The 15,000-nt window shown below is 45.2% G+C and overlaps 2 protein-coding genes across 4 annotated transcripts in view; both read left to right on the top strand.

Annotated features, from left to right (window-relative positions):
- Positions 1-1,015, top strand: part of rbbp8l (retinoblastoma binding protein 8-like) — a 10,938-nt gene extending 9,923 nt beyond the window's left edge. For both annotated transcript variants that reach the window (XM_083675720.1, XM_083675721.1), the window contains exon 15: positions 1-1,015. This exon is cut by the window's left edge and continues 716 nt beyond it. The gene's annotated coding sequence lies outside the window, so the exon portion shown is untranslated.
- A 2,444-nt stretch (positions 1,016-3,459) lies between these two features.
- hck (HCK proto-oncogene, Src family tyrosine kinase) overlaps positions 3,460-15,000 on the top strand; it is a 16,192-nt gene continuing 4,651 nt past the window's right edge. Inside the window, exons 1-10 of one of the 2 annotated variants that reach the window (XM_083675750.1) lie at positions 3,460-3,637; positions 8,793-8,929; positions 10,125-10,164; positions 11,105-11,201; positions 11,463-11,558; positions 12,154-12,257; positions 12,487-12,636; positions 13,149-13,301; positions 13,787-13,969; positions 14,259-14,335. In XM_083675750.1, coding sequence (XP_083531876.1) covers positions 8,801-8,929; positions 10,125-10,164; positions 11,105-11,201; positions 11,463-11,558; positions 12,154-12,257; positions 12,487-12,636; positions 13,149-13,301; positions 13,787-13,969; positions 14,259-14,335 — 1,029 coding nt within the window. In that variant the 5' untranslated portion in view covers positions 3,460-3,637; positions 8,793-8,800. Of the gene's footprint in view, positions 3,638-8,789; positions 8,930-10,124; positions 10,165-11,104; positions 11,202-11,462; positions 11,559-12,153; positions 12,258-12,486; positions 12,637-13,148; positions 13,302-13,786; positions 13,970-14,258; positions 14,336-15,000 lie in introns of both variants that reach the window. The other variant, XM_083675749.1, reaches the window with a different exon arrangement.

The raw sequence follows: 15,000 nt of genomic DNA, 5'->3' as shown, positions 1-15,000 counted from the left end.
GACAAAGTTAGTGTGTGTGCGTGTGTGTGTGTGTGTGTGTGTGTGTGTGTGTGTGTGTATGTGTGTGCGTGCGTGTGTGCGTGTGTGCGTGTGTGTGTGTGTGTGTGTGTGTGTGTGTATGTGTGTGTGTTTCAGGCAGCAACACACAGCCTGTAGAGCTTTATAATAAAAGGGGAACATGGACAGTGTCACCAGTAGCTCTGCAGTCATAATGGCTTGGTATTGATCCGAGCCCTGTTGGACGTCTGCCATTACAGCCCATTATGCTCATCATGTTAACGGTCAGCAGGCAGCAGCATGAGGAACAGAGAGAGCCGGAGAGAGCTCTAACCAGACGATCACATTACTGGGACTCTCACTCTGGGCTACAATCTGCTGGAGCAAATACTGCTGTACTGAGCAAAAATACACCTAACAACTCAGAATACTGTACATAATGATTTTCATTGTACTTCGTACGGTTACAATGTTTTTGAGAAAACTGTGATTATTATTCAAACTTTTGTAAACTGTCTTAAAATGCATTGTACATCATCCAAACGCTGGTTGCAGTGTTCCAAAATCCCATTGGATTATTCTATTCAAAATATTACAGTTAAAATGGCCAACTTTGCTCACTTTTGGCAAATGTTTTGCTTACACAAATTGGAGCCCTCAGTCTTTAAAACTGTGATGGATCCCTCTGTTGCCTATGTATGAATAATGTACAGGGTAATGCATCGCATAGAGTTAGTGTTAATATTCTAATTCTATGTATTGTAGAGAATGGTACACTTCTAAAGCTATGGTAGGAATAATAATCATAAGACAGGGTTATGCGCCATGTAGTTAAATAAAAGTGTTCTTATCCTTACTCTATGACATGCACTCTACTTTTACGTTATTTTGTTTTAGATCTGAAGCTATGGTTCTTCTCTGTTCAGAATCATAATGTTATGTAGCTCCTACAGACTGTTGTGTACTGCAGCTGTGAAATCAATATTGAATGTATCATTAAAAGAAATCTTTATTCTAACTTGGGGACTTTGTCATGAATTGTTCCTTCAGTGATGTTGACACAAGCCCATACAGTACATCCATATGTCTTCAGTAGTGTGAAATGAAAATAAGCTAATACATAAATGGTGATTAATAAAACGTGACGTATTTGGACTATAAACATAAGTTAAGCTTGGCTTCTCGTCCACAGCCCTGTTCAGGAAGTAAGGCAGTTGAGACATTGAGGCAGAAGCGTGTTGATATGATAGAAATGTTTTGAGTAGAACAGATATGACTGTCTGAAAGGTGAAGAATAGGGACTCTATATCCATACTGTACATTACATAAACCCAAACCCCTCAGGATGTTATGCCGTGGTGTCATGGACCGTTCAGGGATGTGGAAACCCCTTCCGTGGCGACACACAGGAACAGGAAGTGTGAGGGACACTGTCGCCACGGGAATGGAACTGTAGAATTAGAATGAATGAGTTCTAGAATGGAATCGTAGCAATGTCATCATCCAGTACCCTGAACTTTGACTAAAATGTCATTGTTCAACAGATTATTCAGGGATGTCCAAGATTTCTAAATAGTCTGTAACATCGTGAAACATCCTCCATCATACTAAATGGGGACAAATGTTGTAATGCTTGATGTAATGATTGGTGTGTACAGTCAGTCCCCTCCCCCATGGTGTAGAGGTGTGTACAGTCAGTCAGTGTGTACAGTCAGTCAGTGTGTACAGTCAGCTAGTCACACACCTACAATAATTGCCGGGGTAATTATTACAGCTATCTCACAGCTGATCAGTGGTGAAGTTCCTGGTTGTCCAGGGTCGTTTGCATACGTAGGAGCCCACCGGCCCACGCAGGCTCTGCTCTGACCAGGGAGAACAGACTCTTTGTGTTACTGGAAACTGGTACTGTGGGCCAACAAGCCCTGACCTAACCTCGTTGAGACCAGACCAAACTTCACGACATGTCAAACTAATCAAATACCTTGCTTGGGCGGAGCTCTAAATTAACAGAATTCAGTTTTCCTTCAAGTTTTCTTCCATTTTCTTCAAAGTTGCAAGACAGAGTAGGCAACAATTCTCTGCAATATAGTCCTACCCGCTTGGAAAAGACAACGCACATAACAAGAAACAACATTCTACGGGCATGTGGGGGGAGGGTTCTTGGAATGTAACATCCAATGAAATTTCTAGCATAATCTCCCATCGCTCCGTCCAGTTCAATCTAAGCCAGATCTGCTAAGCTAAAATTCTCCAGACATCCAAAGGAGGAGTGAGAACAACATGATTTGGAGGTATGGCTATACGAGATTAGCCATGACCAAACCTCTCTACCTCTGTGGAAAGGCTTCTACATGGACCCCTAAAGGGTTCTTTAAAGGGTTCTCCCACAGGGACAGCTGAATGACCTTTTAAGGTTCTGGGCAGCACCTGTTTCTTTCAAAGTGTATGTAATGCTCAGTGAGGAGGTCAAAAGGACACTCGGAGAGAAAGAAGAAGAGATAGAATATGTGGTGAGAGAGCGGAAGAGAGAGAAAGGAAGAGAGGGGGAAGGATGTCAGGAAAAACCCACATCATGCATATCACACAAATCTGAAGTTCTGAACAACTGCTAAAGGGGCCAAAGCCAACCCCCCCCCCTTTCTCTTTCTCCCCCCTCTCTCTACCTCTACCGCATCTCTCTCTCTCTCCCTCTCTCTCTCTCCCCATCTCCACCCCCCCCCGTCTCCCCCCCTTTCTCTCTCTCCCCTCCCACCCCCCCTCCCCCTCCCCTCTCTCAGGCTCAGAGGAAGTTGGTGTGTCTAATCCTGACATTTGATTAAGGATTAGTTGAAGAGCGGGAGGATTTCTCTGGCTGACCTGCTACAGCCTGAAACACGCCATGACGCATCCCACCTCTCAGAGTGTGTGAGTGTGTATGTGTGTCTGAGAGAGAGAGAGAGAGAGAGAGAGAGAGAGTACCAGTTCAATAGCAAAACACACTAATACATGGGCAGACTTCAGGCTAATGTGTACCATGCTATTCATCCCTCATGCCTTTTCAGCACAGTAGATATGTCTACTCCACTGTATTTACAAAGTGTCATTCATTTCATCCCTTCACAATGTTTCTGCATCTTAATCTAAAAAAAATATCTGTATAGGTTTACAGCAAGTGCCATAACAGCAACAGACACACACACACACACACACACACACACACACACACACACACACACAAATCTTTATAAAGGATTAATGATTGAATGTCATTAGATTACAGCTTCAAAGAGAGAACATGTATATTGTGATGGCAGTGTTGCCATACTCAGAGCATCTACTATTTGATGCCGGAAGTCCTGACGGAGAGACAAACAAACATCTCTCCAGCCTTCAGAGAGATAGCGGACATGTGATTGATGTGACAGAGAGAAAGTTCCTCGTGCACAGTGGATGCGCGCAGGACTAACTTCCTCGTAGCAGAGTGAGGCAGAGCGCACGGTTCACATCGCTCTAACGGAATTTACCGACGACGGAATCGTAGGATGGAGCGAACATACAGTAGGAGTGCTCTGTAACAAAAAAAAAAACTAATAATCCATCGTTAGAAAAACGAATAAATAATAAGTGAACATACGCGGGACGAACAGCTGGTAGGAACGAGGTCAGTTAACTCTCTTCTTCCATTTTCTCGGTCTTCTCTACTTGACAGATGTGGGGTGTAGTCATATTAGAAGATAACTGTAATATGAAGGTGGAGATCACATAGATGGACTGTTTCTTATTTACCCGATGAGAGATTCGGGGTCGTAGTGAAATTATGACAAACAAACACAATTTCTGCGTCAATGATGTTATTATAATTTTTGAAAGGTTTATTGTACCCGATTGAACATATATAATTATCCTTCAAATGAATAGTGAAAGGTGAACATGTATTTTATTTGATTCTTTACATTTTGTGTTTACTCTCCACATATTTTCCAGTAATATTGTCAGTTTGTTGAGCCTTTAGCCTAATTGATCTAAAACTTCATCTAATATGTATCATATCTCTCTTGACAAAGACAAAGAGGAACTAAGTGTTGGTACAGTACAACACCGCCTACAGTATTCACATATTCACACACTTTGTACATTCACAGCTGCAACTTTGTAGCCTCCAATACCATGTTTATTACATCTGCAGGCCTATGGTTTTTAATGTAGTGCAACATTCACAAATATGAATGTTGCATAGGCGTATATTTTTAACAAATATTTAATTATCATATACCCTCATCTTAATAATTGACAAATACTGGACTTCCTAAAGTGATGAGCATATTTTGTGTTCTTACAGAACTAGTTAATCGGTGATGGAAATCTGTTGAGTCATCTGTCCTTGTGCTAGAGTATCCCCAGGTTGCTTCATAACATGCTTGCGTCATTGCATCAAACTCGTGTTGAAAAGCACTCATCAGCAGCTACAGAAACAACCTCACAGTTCCCGTAAAAATAGTTTTTCTTCTCTGTCTATGTCGGCTCAGAAAGAAGGACTTACAAAGAACATCTCCATCCCAGAACACCCCAGAACATCCCAGAACACCCTAGAACTCCCCGGAACACCCCAGAACACCCCGGAACACCCTAAAAACAGTTCTTAAAACATCATTGTCATACTGTATGTTAGCTATCATGTGTGGTACGACAGCAGAAGTCAGAGGAGTTGGCTACATCACATACAGATCTGGGACCAGGCTGTGTGTATCACATTTGTTTATGTGGGATCATTTCCCATAACAATACACAAGTTTATCTTCTCTGTGTCTGTGTCTGTGTTGGCTCAGAGAGAAGTCCCCCGTGGTCACATGGGTCAGTCTCACCTTAGTCCCTCTAGTGGTCTCTTAGAAAAAAGGGGGTTCAGGTAGACATCGGTGGATGGGTTCAATGTAATGCATGGAACGGAATAAGGAATGGTATCAAACAGTGCCTCCACTGGTCCATAGGTTCTATTGGAACAGCCGACACCAGAAGCCCCCCTATAACCTCCCAGTGCAGTCCCTAGTGTAATTATATCGTACCTGTTGGAGAAGCCAGCCTCCAGGAACCCCCTGTGCTTGTCCTACTGTACAGACTGTTATGTAGCCTCTCCTAATGCAAAGTCATTCTATAGTAACTTCCTAATGCAAAGCGGCCTTTGTTGCCACTGCCTGGGGCTAGGCTTGGCTGTGAGAGTGCCAACGTACAGTAGCGATGAGAGAGCGTGTGAGTGTGTGACCAGAGAATGTTGTTTAGCCTGGCTGTAGTTCACGCTGTCTGTGGATCAGTCGTCGGTCTGTCTGTCTGTCTGTCTGTCTCACAGTCACATGATACACAGGCCTGAGGTTGGTGCCATGATGGAGGCTAGACTACGGCTATGGTTGATGCTATGATGGATAGGCTAGGCTAGGCTACGGCTATGGTTGGTGCCATGATGGCTAGACTAGGCAAGGCTAAGGCTATGGTTGGTGCTATGATGGCTAGGCTAGGCTACGGCTATGGTTGGTGCCATGATGGCTAGGCTAGGCTAGGCTATGGCTATGGTAGGTGCTATGATGGGTAAGCTAGATTATGGCTATGGTTATAGCTATGGTTGGTGCCATGATGACTAGGCTAGGTTATGGCTATGGTTACAGCTATGGTTGGTGCTATGATAGCTAGGCTAGGCTAGGCTACGGCTATGGTTGGTGCCATGATGGCTAGGCTAGGCTAGGCTACAGCTATGGCCAGTGGCACTCAGGGCATAATGAGGGTTAGGCATCTCTCTGCTGCTCTTCTCTGCTGCTCCCGGTCGCCTATGGTTGATGATTGACGGTTGCCATGATGACAGTTAGGCAATTATGGCTAAGGCCAGAAGCACTCAGCAGGGCATGGCAAGGCTGCCCAGATCACAGACTGGGGATTTGTATCTGTGGGTGGGTTTGGTGGGTTAGAGACAGAGACTACCAAAGACTTGGTGTTGGTATTATAGGGCCTGGTTGAGTCACTTGACAGGGATATCTGAAAGATTGAACCAATGCTTTCTCTGTTGACGGACAAGTGTCTGTACAGTACCTGTCCATTTTCATCCATTTTCCAAAGGAATTGAACTTTTGACCAACGGCACTATAAGTCTCCTCCAATTAACAGAAACAAGAACTATAGCCTGCAGATATGCTGGTGTTATTTTATTTTAAGAGACTATTCTGCTTTTGTTCTGTAAATGTCCTATAAATAAACTTTTTAACCATAGAATAGAACCATGGAACCAAGAATAGACATGGTGCAAGCAGAAATGGTTGGAAACTGGAAGTTAGAACACGATATGGCTGTGGTAGCTGACTACACCACACACAACATGACTACACAACACACAACATAATGACTACACAACACACAACATGATGACTACACAACACACAACATGACTACACAACACACAACATGATGACTACACAACACACAACATGATGACTACACAACACACAACACACAACATGATGACTACACAACACACAACATGATGACTACACAACCCAGAACATCATGACTACACAACCCACAACACACAACCCAGAACACACAACATGATTCCTACACAACACAAAACATGATGATTACACAACCCAGAACATCATGACTACACAACACACAACCCAAGAGGAACCACATGTATGCAGAATAAGGAAGTGAATATCTGACGCCACTATTTGTTTTATCAAGCCCTCTCCAACACGGCGAGGGTGATGTGATGTGTCGTCTGAGCGACACAAGACTGTCTTAGCCCACTGAGCTAAACACAAACATACACACACACTCTCGTTCTCTCTTTTTCTCTCCATCTCTCTCTCTCTGTCCCTCCCTCTCTATCTCTCCCTTCCTCCCTCGCTCTCCACTCCTCTCTCCCTCCTCCATCCTTCTTCCCTCTCTATCTCTCCCTCCCTCCCTCAATCCTCCCTCCCTCCCTCCTCCCTTCATCTCTCTCTCTCTCTATATATTCCAGTTCATCTGTTTATGTCAACACAGTTGAAGGGCCATATAACCCTGCTCCTATCTCAGACACAGACCAGGGCCTCTGTTCACTCTGATGAATCCCTCTCTTTGTCTCAATTACATTTAGTCAATATTTAACACAGCCAGTCTCATAACCCTACACACACACACACACACACACACACACACACACACACACACACACAGGCAGTGTCACACAGACATACACGCAGTCACACACACACAAACACACACACACAGGCAGTGTCACACACACACACACCACACACACACAAACCTTGTTCACAAACACGCAGTCACACACACATACACATACACACCCACACACACAGCACTACTGTATTATCGTTTTGTGAGAGACACAGTGCTTTTCAGATGACACCAGAGGAACCAATGGTTTATTCTACTATATACTAGCCTTGTTAGCATTGATGCTCTGGTGGCTGTGACTTCATAAAAGACCTTTCAGTGTTCTCCTTGGCTTCCCAGCAGCTGTGTATCCCTCTCCTACAGTACTATCTAAGGCAGGGGAAGCTGGTGGAGGTAGAAATCAGAGGACGGGCTCATTGTAACGCATGGAACGGAATAAGGTATGGTATCAAACAGCTCACACGTGTTTGATACCATTCCTGGTTCTGTTCCATGCATTACAATGAGCCCGTCCTCCAATTTCTACCTCCACCAGCCTGCCCTGGTGTAAGATGAAGTTGCCCATAGAAGCTGGTCTTGAAGCTGGTCAGTTTTTGTGTTTCCTGTCTAATGATAAAGGTTAGGGTTAGGGTTTCGGTGGGTAGGCTGATTCTAGAGGGCAACTTCAACTAAGATGATAACAATATTGTGAGCCACTGAAATATAACAGGTGGCAGGAGAAGTAGTTAATTGATTGATTTTATTCTGGGAAACACAGATTCACACAGAGCACATGTCCCAGAGGATACCACAATAAAGTGTGAAACCCTTATTTCCACTGTGGTCCTTTATTGTGCAGGCTAAGCTAGTGTACAAGCTACCTAGTTATTGTACAAACTAAGCTAGTTACTGTTCAAACTAAGCTAATGTACAGGATAAGCTGGTGTACACGCTAAGCTAGTGACTGTTCAAGCTAAGCTAGTGACTGTACAAGCTAAGCTAATTACTGTTGAAGCTAAGCTAGTTACTGTTCAAGCTAAGCTAGTTACTGTTCAAGCTAAGCTAGTTACTGTTCAGGCTAAGCTAGTTACTGTTCAAGCTAAGCTAGTTACTGTTCAAGCTAAGCTAATTACTGTTCAAGCTAAGCTAGTTACTGTTCAAGCTAAGCTAGTTACTGTTCAAGCTAAGCTAATTACTGTTCAAACTAAGCTAGTTATTGTTCAAGCTAAGCTAGTTACTGTTCAAGCTAAGCTAGTGTATGTGACCCATGTAGTAAATGACCTTATACCATCACTGAGCCAGCTAGGGGTCACCATAGCGAATACAAGCATAGATGACACCTCAAGTGTTGTTCCAGTAATGACACATATTATGGTGCCATTATCAATCTTCCTCCACTCAGAACACCCCAAAAGGGCGTGGGGTCAGATCCATCTCTAAATCCCTCTGGATTGTACCACCCAATACAACTGACTTGACTTGAAGGGGAAGAACTAACTCTGATGTTAATTCGAGGTGATGGTGTGTTGATGTAACATTGAGTGGTGCCCTCTGTCTCTGTGTCTCTCTCTGTGTGTGTGTGTGTGTGTGTGTGTGTGTGTGTGTGTGTGTGTGTGTGTGTGTGTGTGTGTGTGTGTGTGTGTGTGTGTGTGTGTGTGTGTGTGTGTGTGTAGCAGGTCCCACCATGGGCTGTGTGGGGTCCAAGAAGGAGCAGGAACCAGCAGGAATTAGCAAGGCTGCTGCTAATGACGACTCTTTTAACCGGACGCAGGTGACCCACTACGTCAAAGACCCCACTACTGGGACCAAGGCTGTGAGTGCACACATCTCTGTGTGTGTGTGTGTGTGTCTGTGTGTGTGTTTCTGTGGCTGTGTGTTTGGGTGTTTGGGTGTTTAGGTGTTTGTGTGTGTGGTGGGGCTGTGAGTGTAGCGGGGGTGGGGTGTGGAAAGAGAAAGAGTGTGAAAGAGAGACAGAGAGAGACAGAAACAATGAAAGACAGTCAGGCAGAGATAGAGAGAGAGAGAGAGAGAGAGAGAGAGAGAAAGAGAAAGACAGACAGAGAAAGCGAGAAAGGGAGAGAGAGAGCTGCACAGACAGTATGCTGTATGACTAGGACAGTGGCCTCCCTGGGGAGACAGGGTTACTTTAAGGTTTCAGGGAGTCTAGTAGATGACCTACCCATAGAGGATAGGTGTTCCACCACTCACACTGACAGAGCAGCTTACTGTATGTGCAGGGGGTTGAAGCTCTACTCACGCGGTTAAGTTAAGACTTTGCATAATAGCCTGTCGTGTCCAGTGGCCCAGAATAGGGCACTCTCTGTACTGTACATGCATTTCCTGTTGGTCTGTCTGGGTGTTGACTACTTTCTGTTTGTCTGTTAACTACAAGGGCTGAAGAAGGCACATGCAGAAAGGCCTTTGTTTGAAGGCTGCTCCGGCCTCACCACAGCCATTCTAGTGAGGGTGGGGTTTGTTTTCTCGATATGACCTTTTGATCCTGTATCCTAAAGTCAGGATTTGAGTCAGCACGCCCTTTTATTGACTGTAATGTTATGTATAGAAACCCAGTGACAGGAAGAGGAAGGACCGGGATCAGGAACACAGAGATAGAGGCTCATCAGACAGAAATGGACTTTTCTCTCTTTCTCAAAGTTTCTGTTTGACTGGCATTCCCTTTTTGCTGTCTGTCTTGTCTATTTCTGTCTGTCTGTCTGTCTGTCTGTCTGTCTGTCTGTCTGTCTGTCTGTCTGTCTGTCTGTTGTTTGTCTATCTGTTTGTCTGCCTGCCTGTCGGTCTGTTTCCCTCTTTCTACATCTGTTCTCCACTCCAACAACAACAACAACAACAATAAATGAGATTTGATGTGACTGAATTTGATCTCTCTCTCTCTCTCTCTCTTACCCCCCTCTCTCTCTCACTCTTTGTCTCTCTCTCTCTCTCTCTCTCTCTCTCTCTCTCTCTCTCTCTCTCTCTCTCTCTCTCTCTCTCTCTCTCTCTCTCTACAGAACAGAACAGTCTCCAGCCCTCCTCCAGTCCCCTCTGATGGTGAGTGTCTCACGGTGACATCACAATCGCTACTTTCCTTAGACTCCGGGGGGGACCCATCCTCCTCTGGCTGATCAGGTGCTGAACAGTAAACTAATGCAGTTTACTGTCAGAGTTCGAGATTCAAGATTCTCTATTTGTCACGTGCATACAAGTATACAGTGAAATGCAAAAGTGACAGTGCCACAGAGTAGTGCAACAATACAATAAGTTTTCAAATAGAATAAAATAAAAATAGAAGTACTAAAAAATAGTAAGCAATATAAACAGCAGATGGATGATTATGTGTGTGCATATGTGTTATGATGTCAGTGGGTGTGTGAGTGACTTGAGGGGGGCACTGGTGGGGTCATCGTTGATGATTCTGATGACGTGGGGGAAGAAGTATCTGCTCTGCTTGCGGTATTTCTACAGAACTGTTACAGTACTTATTTTATCACCCTGTATTATAATGTATTTGGAGCAACAGAGAATGGTGTGTTTGTGTGTGTGTGTGTGTGTGTGTGTGTGTGTGTGTGTGTGTGTGTGTGTGTGTGTGTGTGTGTGTGACCACATGGGGCTCTACTGCAGGGAGGTTTTGCTATATAAAAGTCCACTCGAGAAGGCACAGCCCTGATAATACAGTATGCTGATAGAATGCTGCAACCCAGGGCTAAAACTGAAAAACAGTCTATTATAAACATAGACTGCATATATATATATATATATATTATATCTATGTATATACTAACCACTGTGCATATATACATATATATAGTACTGCACACACACACACACACACACACACACACACACACATGCACTCACTCACGCACACAGACAGACAGACAGACAGACAGACAGGCAGGCAGGCAGGCACGCACACACACACACACACACACACACACACACTAAAGATGTGACCTCTCCCTGCCCCCCTCCCCTCCCCTCCCCTCCCCAGGTGCTGAGACTATAGCCATAGCTGTGTATGACTACGAGGGCTTGCACGATGGAGACCTGGGCTTCAAGAAGGGAGACAAGCTCAAGATCTTACAAGAGTGAGTGTGTGGCACTGATGCATCTGATCAACACACTCATATCAGTATAGCGTTAATGCACTTACACACCGCACATAGAACTGTCTAAGCCTAGTCATAACTAGACTCTTCTCTCACCCACACTCTCTATCTCTCTCTCTCTCTCTCTCTCTCTCTCTCTCTCTCTCTCTCTTTTACTCACTTGCTCTCTTTTATTCTCTCTCTCCCCCACCCCTCCACCCACCCCCCACCCCCCTCCTCCGCCCCTCCCACTCCTTCCAGGTCAGGGGAGTGGTGGAGAGCCCAGCTGATCAGTACTGGCCAGGAGGGTTTCATCCCCAGTAACTATGTGGCCATCGACTCCCTGGAGACTGAAGAGTAAGTAGAGGTGACCTCCAGTGCCTCCAAGCACCACCCTACTGTGAGCCTGCAGGAGAGAGCACAACTATGATAATAATAATAATAATAATAATAACAATAATAATAATAATAATAATAATAATGCATTTATTTTGTATAGCACTTTTCTCAGTACTCATAGACACTCCATTCCATGAAGAGAACAAGAATAGATTGATAAAAAAAAAGCCAAACAAAAAGTCAGTAAAAACAACAATAAAAATAGTTCAAGATTAAAAGCAACTTTAAAAAGCCTATAAACTACATCATCCTGTCAGATCTACAATCTCACTGGAGGCCCATCTAGACTTACTAGAGCAGGATGGAAGGCCACTGATTGGCTTAGGGACTCTGCACTGTATAGCCAACCTCCACCACACAAAACAATTGGCATTCTAGGTGGGGAGTGTTCCGGAATTCTTTGGCAATTAGTGAGTTAGCAACTGCCACCAGCCTCCCTAGTCTCTGGGTGGTGCAATCTTCTCTCTCCCTGATACGAAGTCAGTGTCTGGCTGATGGAACGGTAGTGTCTGTAGTCTCTGCGTGGTGTAACCGTCTCTCTCTCTGTGTCCAGCTGGTTCTTTAAAGGCGTGAGCAGGAAGGATGCCGAGCGGCAGCTGTTAGCCTCAGGGAACAAGGTGGGCTCCTACATGATCCGAGACAGCGAGACCACCAAGGGTGAGACAACTGACCACCAACACACACACACACACACACACACACACAATTTCATTAATGTATGGCTCATATAAAATAACCTATTTTCACTTTTTCACTTTTTCACTTATATCCTGTGTGTTTAGAGATGTAACAGATATGTAACAGAGATGTAACAGAAAATGGCCCCCTGTACGCCATTTGAAGAGTTAACCCCCCCCTCCCCCCCCCTCTGTCTGTGGTGCTGCAGGGAGCTACTCTCTGTCCGTCAGGGACAGCGATGGCCAGTCCGGAGAGACGGTCAAGCACTATAAGATTCGTACACTGGACAACGGTGGCTTCTACATCTCCCCTCGGATCACCTTCAGTACCTTGCAGGAGCTGGTCAGCCACTATAAGAGTGAGTGTTAACACACACACCCACGCATGCATGCATGTATGCACGCACGCACACTCACACACAGACACACATGCACGCATGCACACACACACACACACACACACTCACACACAGACATGCATGCACGCAGGCACATAACACAGGAAACAAATGAGTGTTTCAGCGACTGCCTATGTATTTATTGCATGAAAATAGATTCGCATTTTTCTCAGAGCTTGTTCACGTGTGTAGCTATACTCTATAATCATCCTTTATTCTTCCTCTCTCTGCCGGGCCCTGACTAACCCCTGCCACAGTCCCATAGATACTATAATATGTCAGTTCATATGTGTGTATTCCTACCTACAGAACTAGGTGATGGACTGTGCCGGGCCCTGACTAACCCCTGTCTCAGCTCCATAGATAACATGTCTGCTTCATTGCTATAAAGAACCAGGTGGACTGTGCCGGGCCATGACTAACCCCTGCATCAGCCCTATAGACACAGTTTAACCCTGTATTATTCCCTACAGAACTAGGTGATGGACTGTGCCAGGCCCTGACTAACCCCTGCATCAGCCCCAAGCCCCAGAAGCCGTGGGAGAAGGATGCCTGGGAGATCCCTCGAGAGTCCCTCAAACTGGACAAGAGGCTGGGCCAAGGGCAGTTCGGAGAGGTCTGGCTGGGTGAGCAGCATCTCAATCACACCTCTTAACCAATCAACAGCGATGACAATCGGTTTGGACCAATACCGAGAGGTCAAAGAACTTCACACATACTCTATTCTGGGGTACATTCAGTGAGGTGAAAAGTTAACAATGTTGTAAACGTGAAACGTTCACAATGTGTCACGACAACACAGTTCCTTTGTGTGACATAACAGGGAGGTGTGTGTGTTCTACGCAGTGTTGTTCTGTCTGAATGGTGCATTCAAGTGCTCCTCCAAGGAAACTTGACATTTCCGACTCCGTAACTTGGGTTACTTTGAGATTAATGAGTTTCCCACTTTGAGCTATCTCAGAATTAACCAATAGGAAGCTCTAGTCTACCCAAAGCCCTCCACAAAATGGTGGAGGGAAACTCTGAGTTTCTGAGAGGCACTTGAACGCATCGTAAGCCTACCTGTGCATCATGTGCATCATGGGTAACATAGTTGTCCTCGTGTCTTCAGCCACCTACAACAAGCACACCAAGGTGGCTGTGAAGACCATGAAGCCGGGGACCATGTCGGTGGAAGCCTTCATGATGGAGGCAAACCTGATGAAGACGCTCCAGCACGACAAACTGGTCCGCCTCAACGCTGTGGTCACCGTGGCCGAGCCCATCTACATCATCACTGAGTTCATGGAGAAGGGTAATGTGGAGTGGACACTGCACCCTAAACCCTAACCCACCCTAACCCTAACCCACCCTAACCCTAACCCTAACCCTAACCCTAGACACTAGACCCTAGACACTAGACCCTAGACACTAGACCCTAGACACTAGACCCTATGTCCTAGACACCAATGTGTGAAACCAACCCCTAGGTCCTAGCTCCTAGCTCCTAGCCCCTAGCCCCCTAGCTTCTTCCCCCTAGTCCATAGCTCCTGGACTCTATTCCCAAGTCCCTAATTCCTTTGCTTATTTCTGTGTGTTTATAGGTAGTTTATTGGACTTCTTGAAGAGCGACGAGGGGAACCGTGTTCAGCTCCCCAAACTCATCGACTTCTCTGCTCAGGTGAGACTCAGCTGTCTTTCATATCACTCTGTCCAACCGTTCTGTTTCGGTTTCGTTGTATGTTCCGATATTCTTGTACGGCTGTACAGTGTTTCACCAATCACTCATGTACAATAACTATGACCTGGTTAAAGTAAGTGTGAAAGTGTGTCACACAAATATAGAGATCAGGAGAGGCTGGTGGAGGGAGAAATCAGAGGACCTCTGATTTCTACCTCTGCCGGCCTCCCCTGGTAGAGGTGTAATACTCTCATCATGTTGTCGCGTTACTGTAACCTGGCTAGAGTGATGTTAATGTGTTCTGAGAAAGAGGTCAAAGGTTGAAGGTGAGTCACAAATACTGTTATGATGAACAAAGGTTTGTTGTCATGGTTGTCCCCATGCCTAGTGACCAGCAGGTCATTTGGATATGCTGTCCTGTACAGGGTGGCCTCGTTAGCGTCCTGCCTTTGTTGTACAGCGCTGCTTTACCTGCTGTGGGCTGCATTTACATACTCAAATCATCTCTTAGAATGGCAGTGTGTGTTTGTGTGTGCATGCGTGTGTGTGTGCGTGCATGCATGCGTGCGTGTGTGCGTATGTGTGTGTGTGCGTACGTGTGTGTGTGTGTGTGTACGTGTGTGTGTGAGACACAAAACCATGTACAATTGCCAGTCACTTGCTTT

This window comes from Argentina silus (assembly GCF_951799395.1).
Source record: "Argentina silus genome assembly, chromosome: 8".
Classification (NCBI taxonomy): Eukaryota; Metazoa; Chordata; class Actinopteri; order Argentiniformes; family Argentinidae; genus Argentina; species Argentina silus.
Note: the sequence above shows the minus strand (reverse complement) of the source record. Positions and strands in the feature narration are given on the sequence as shown.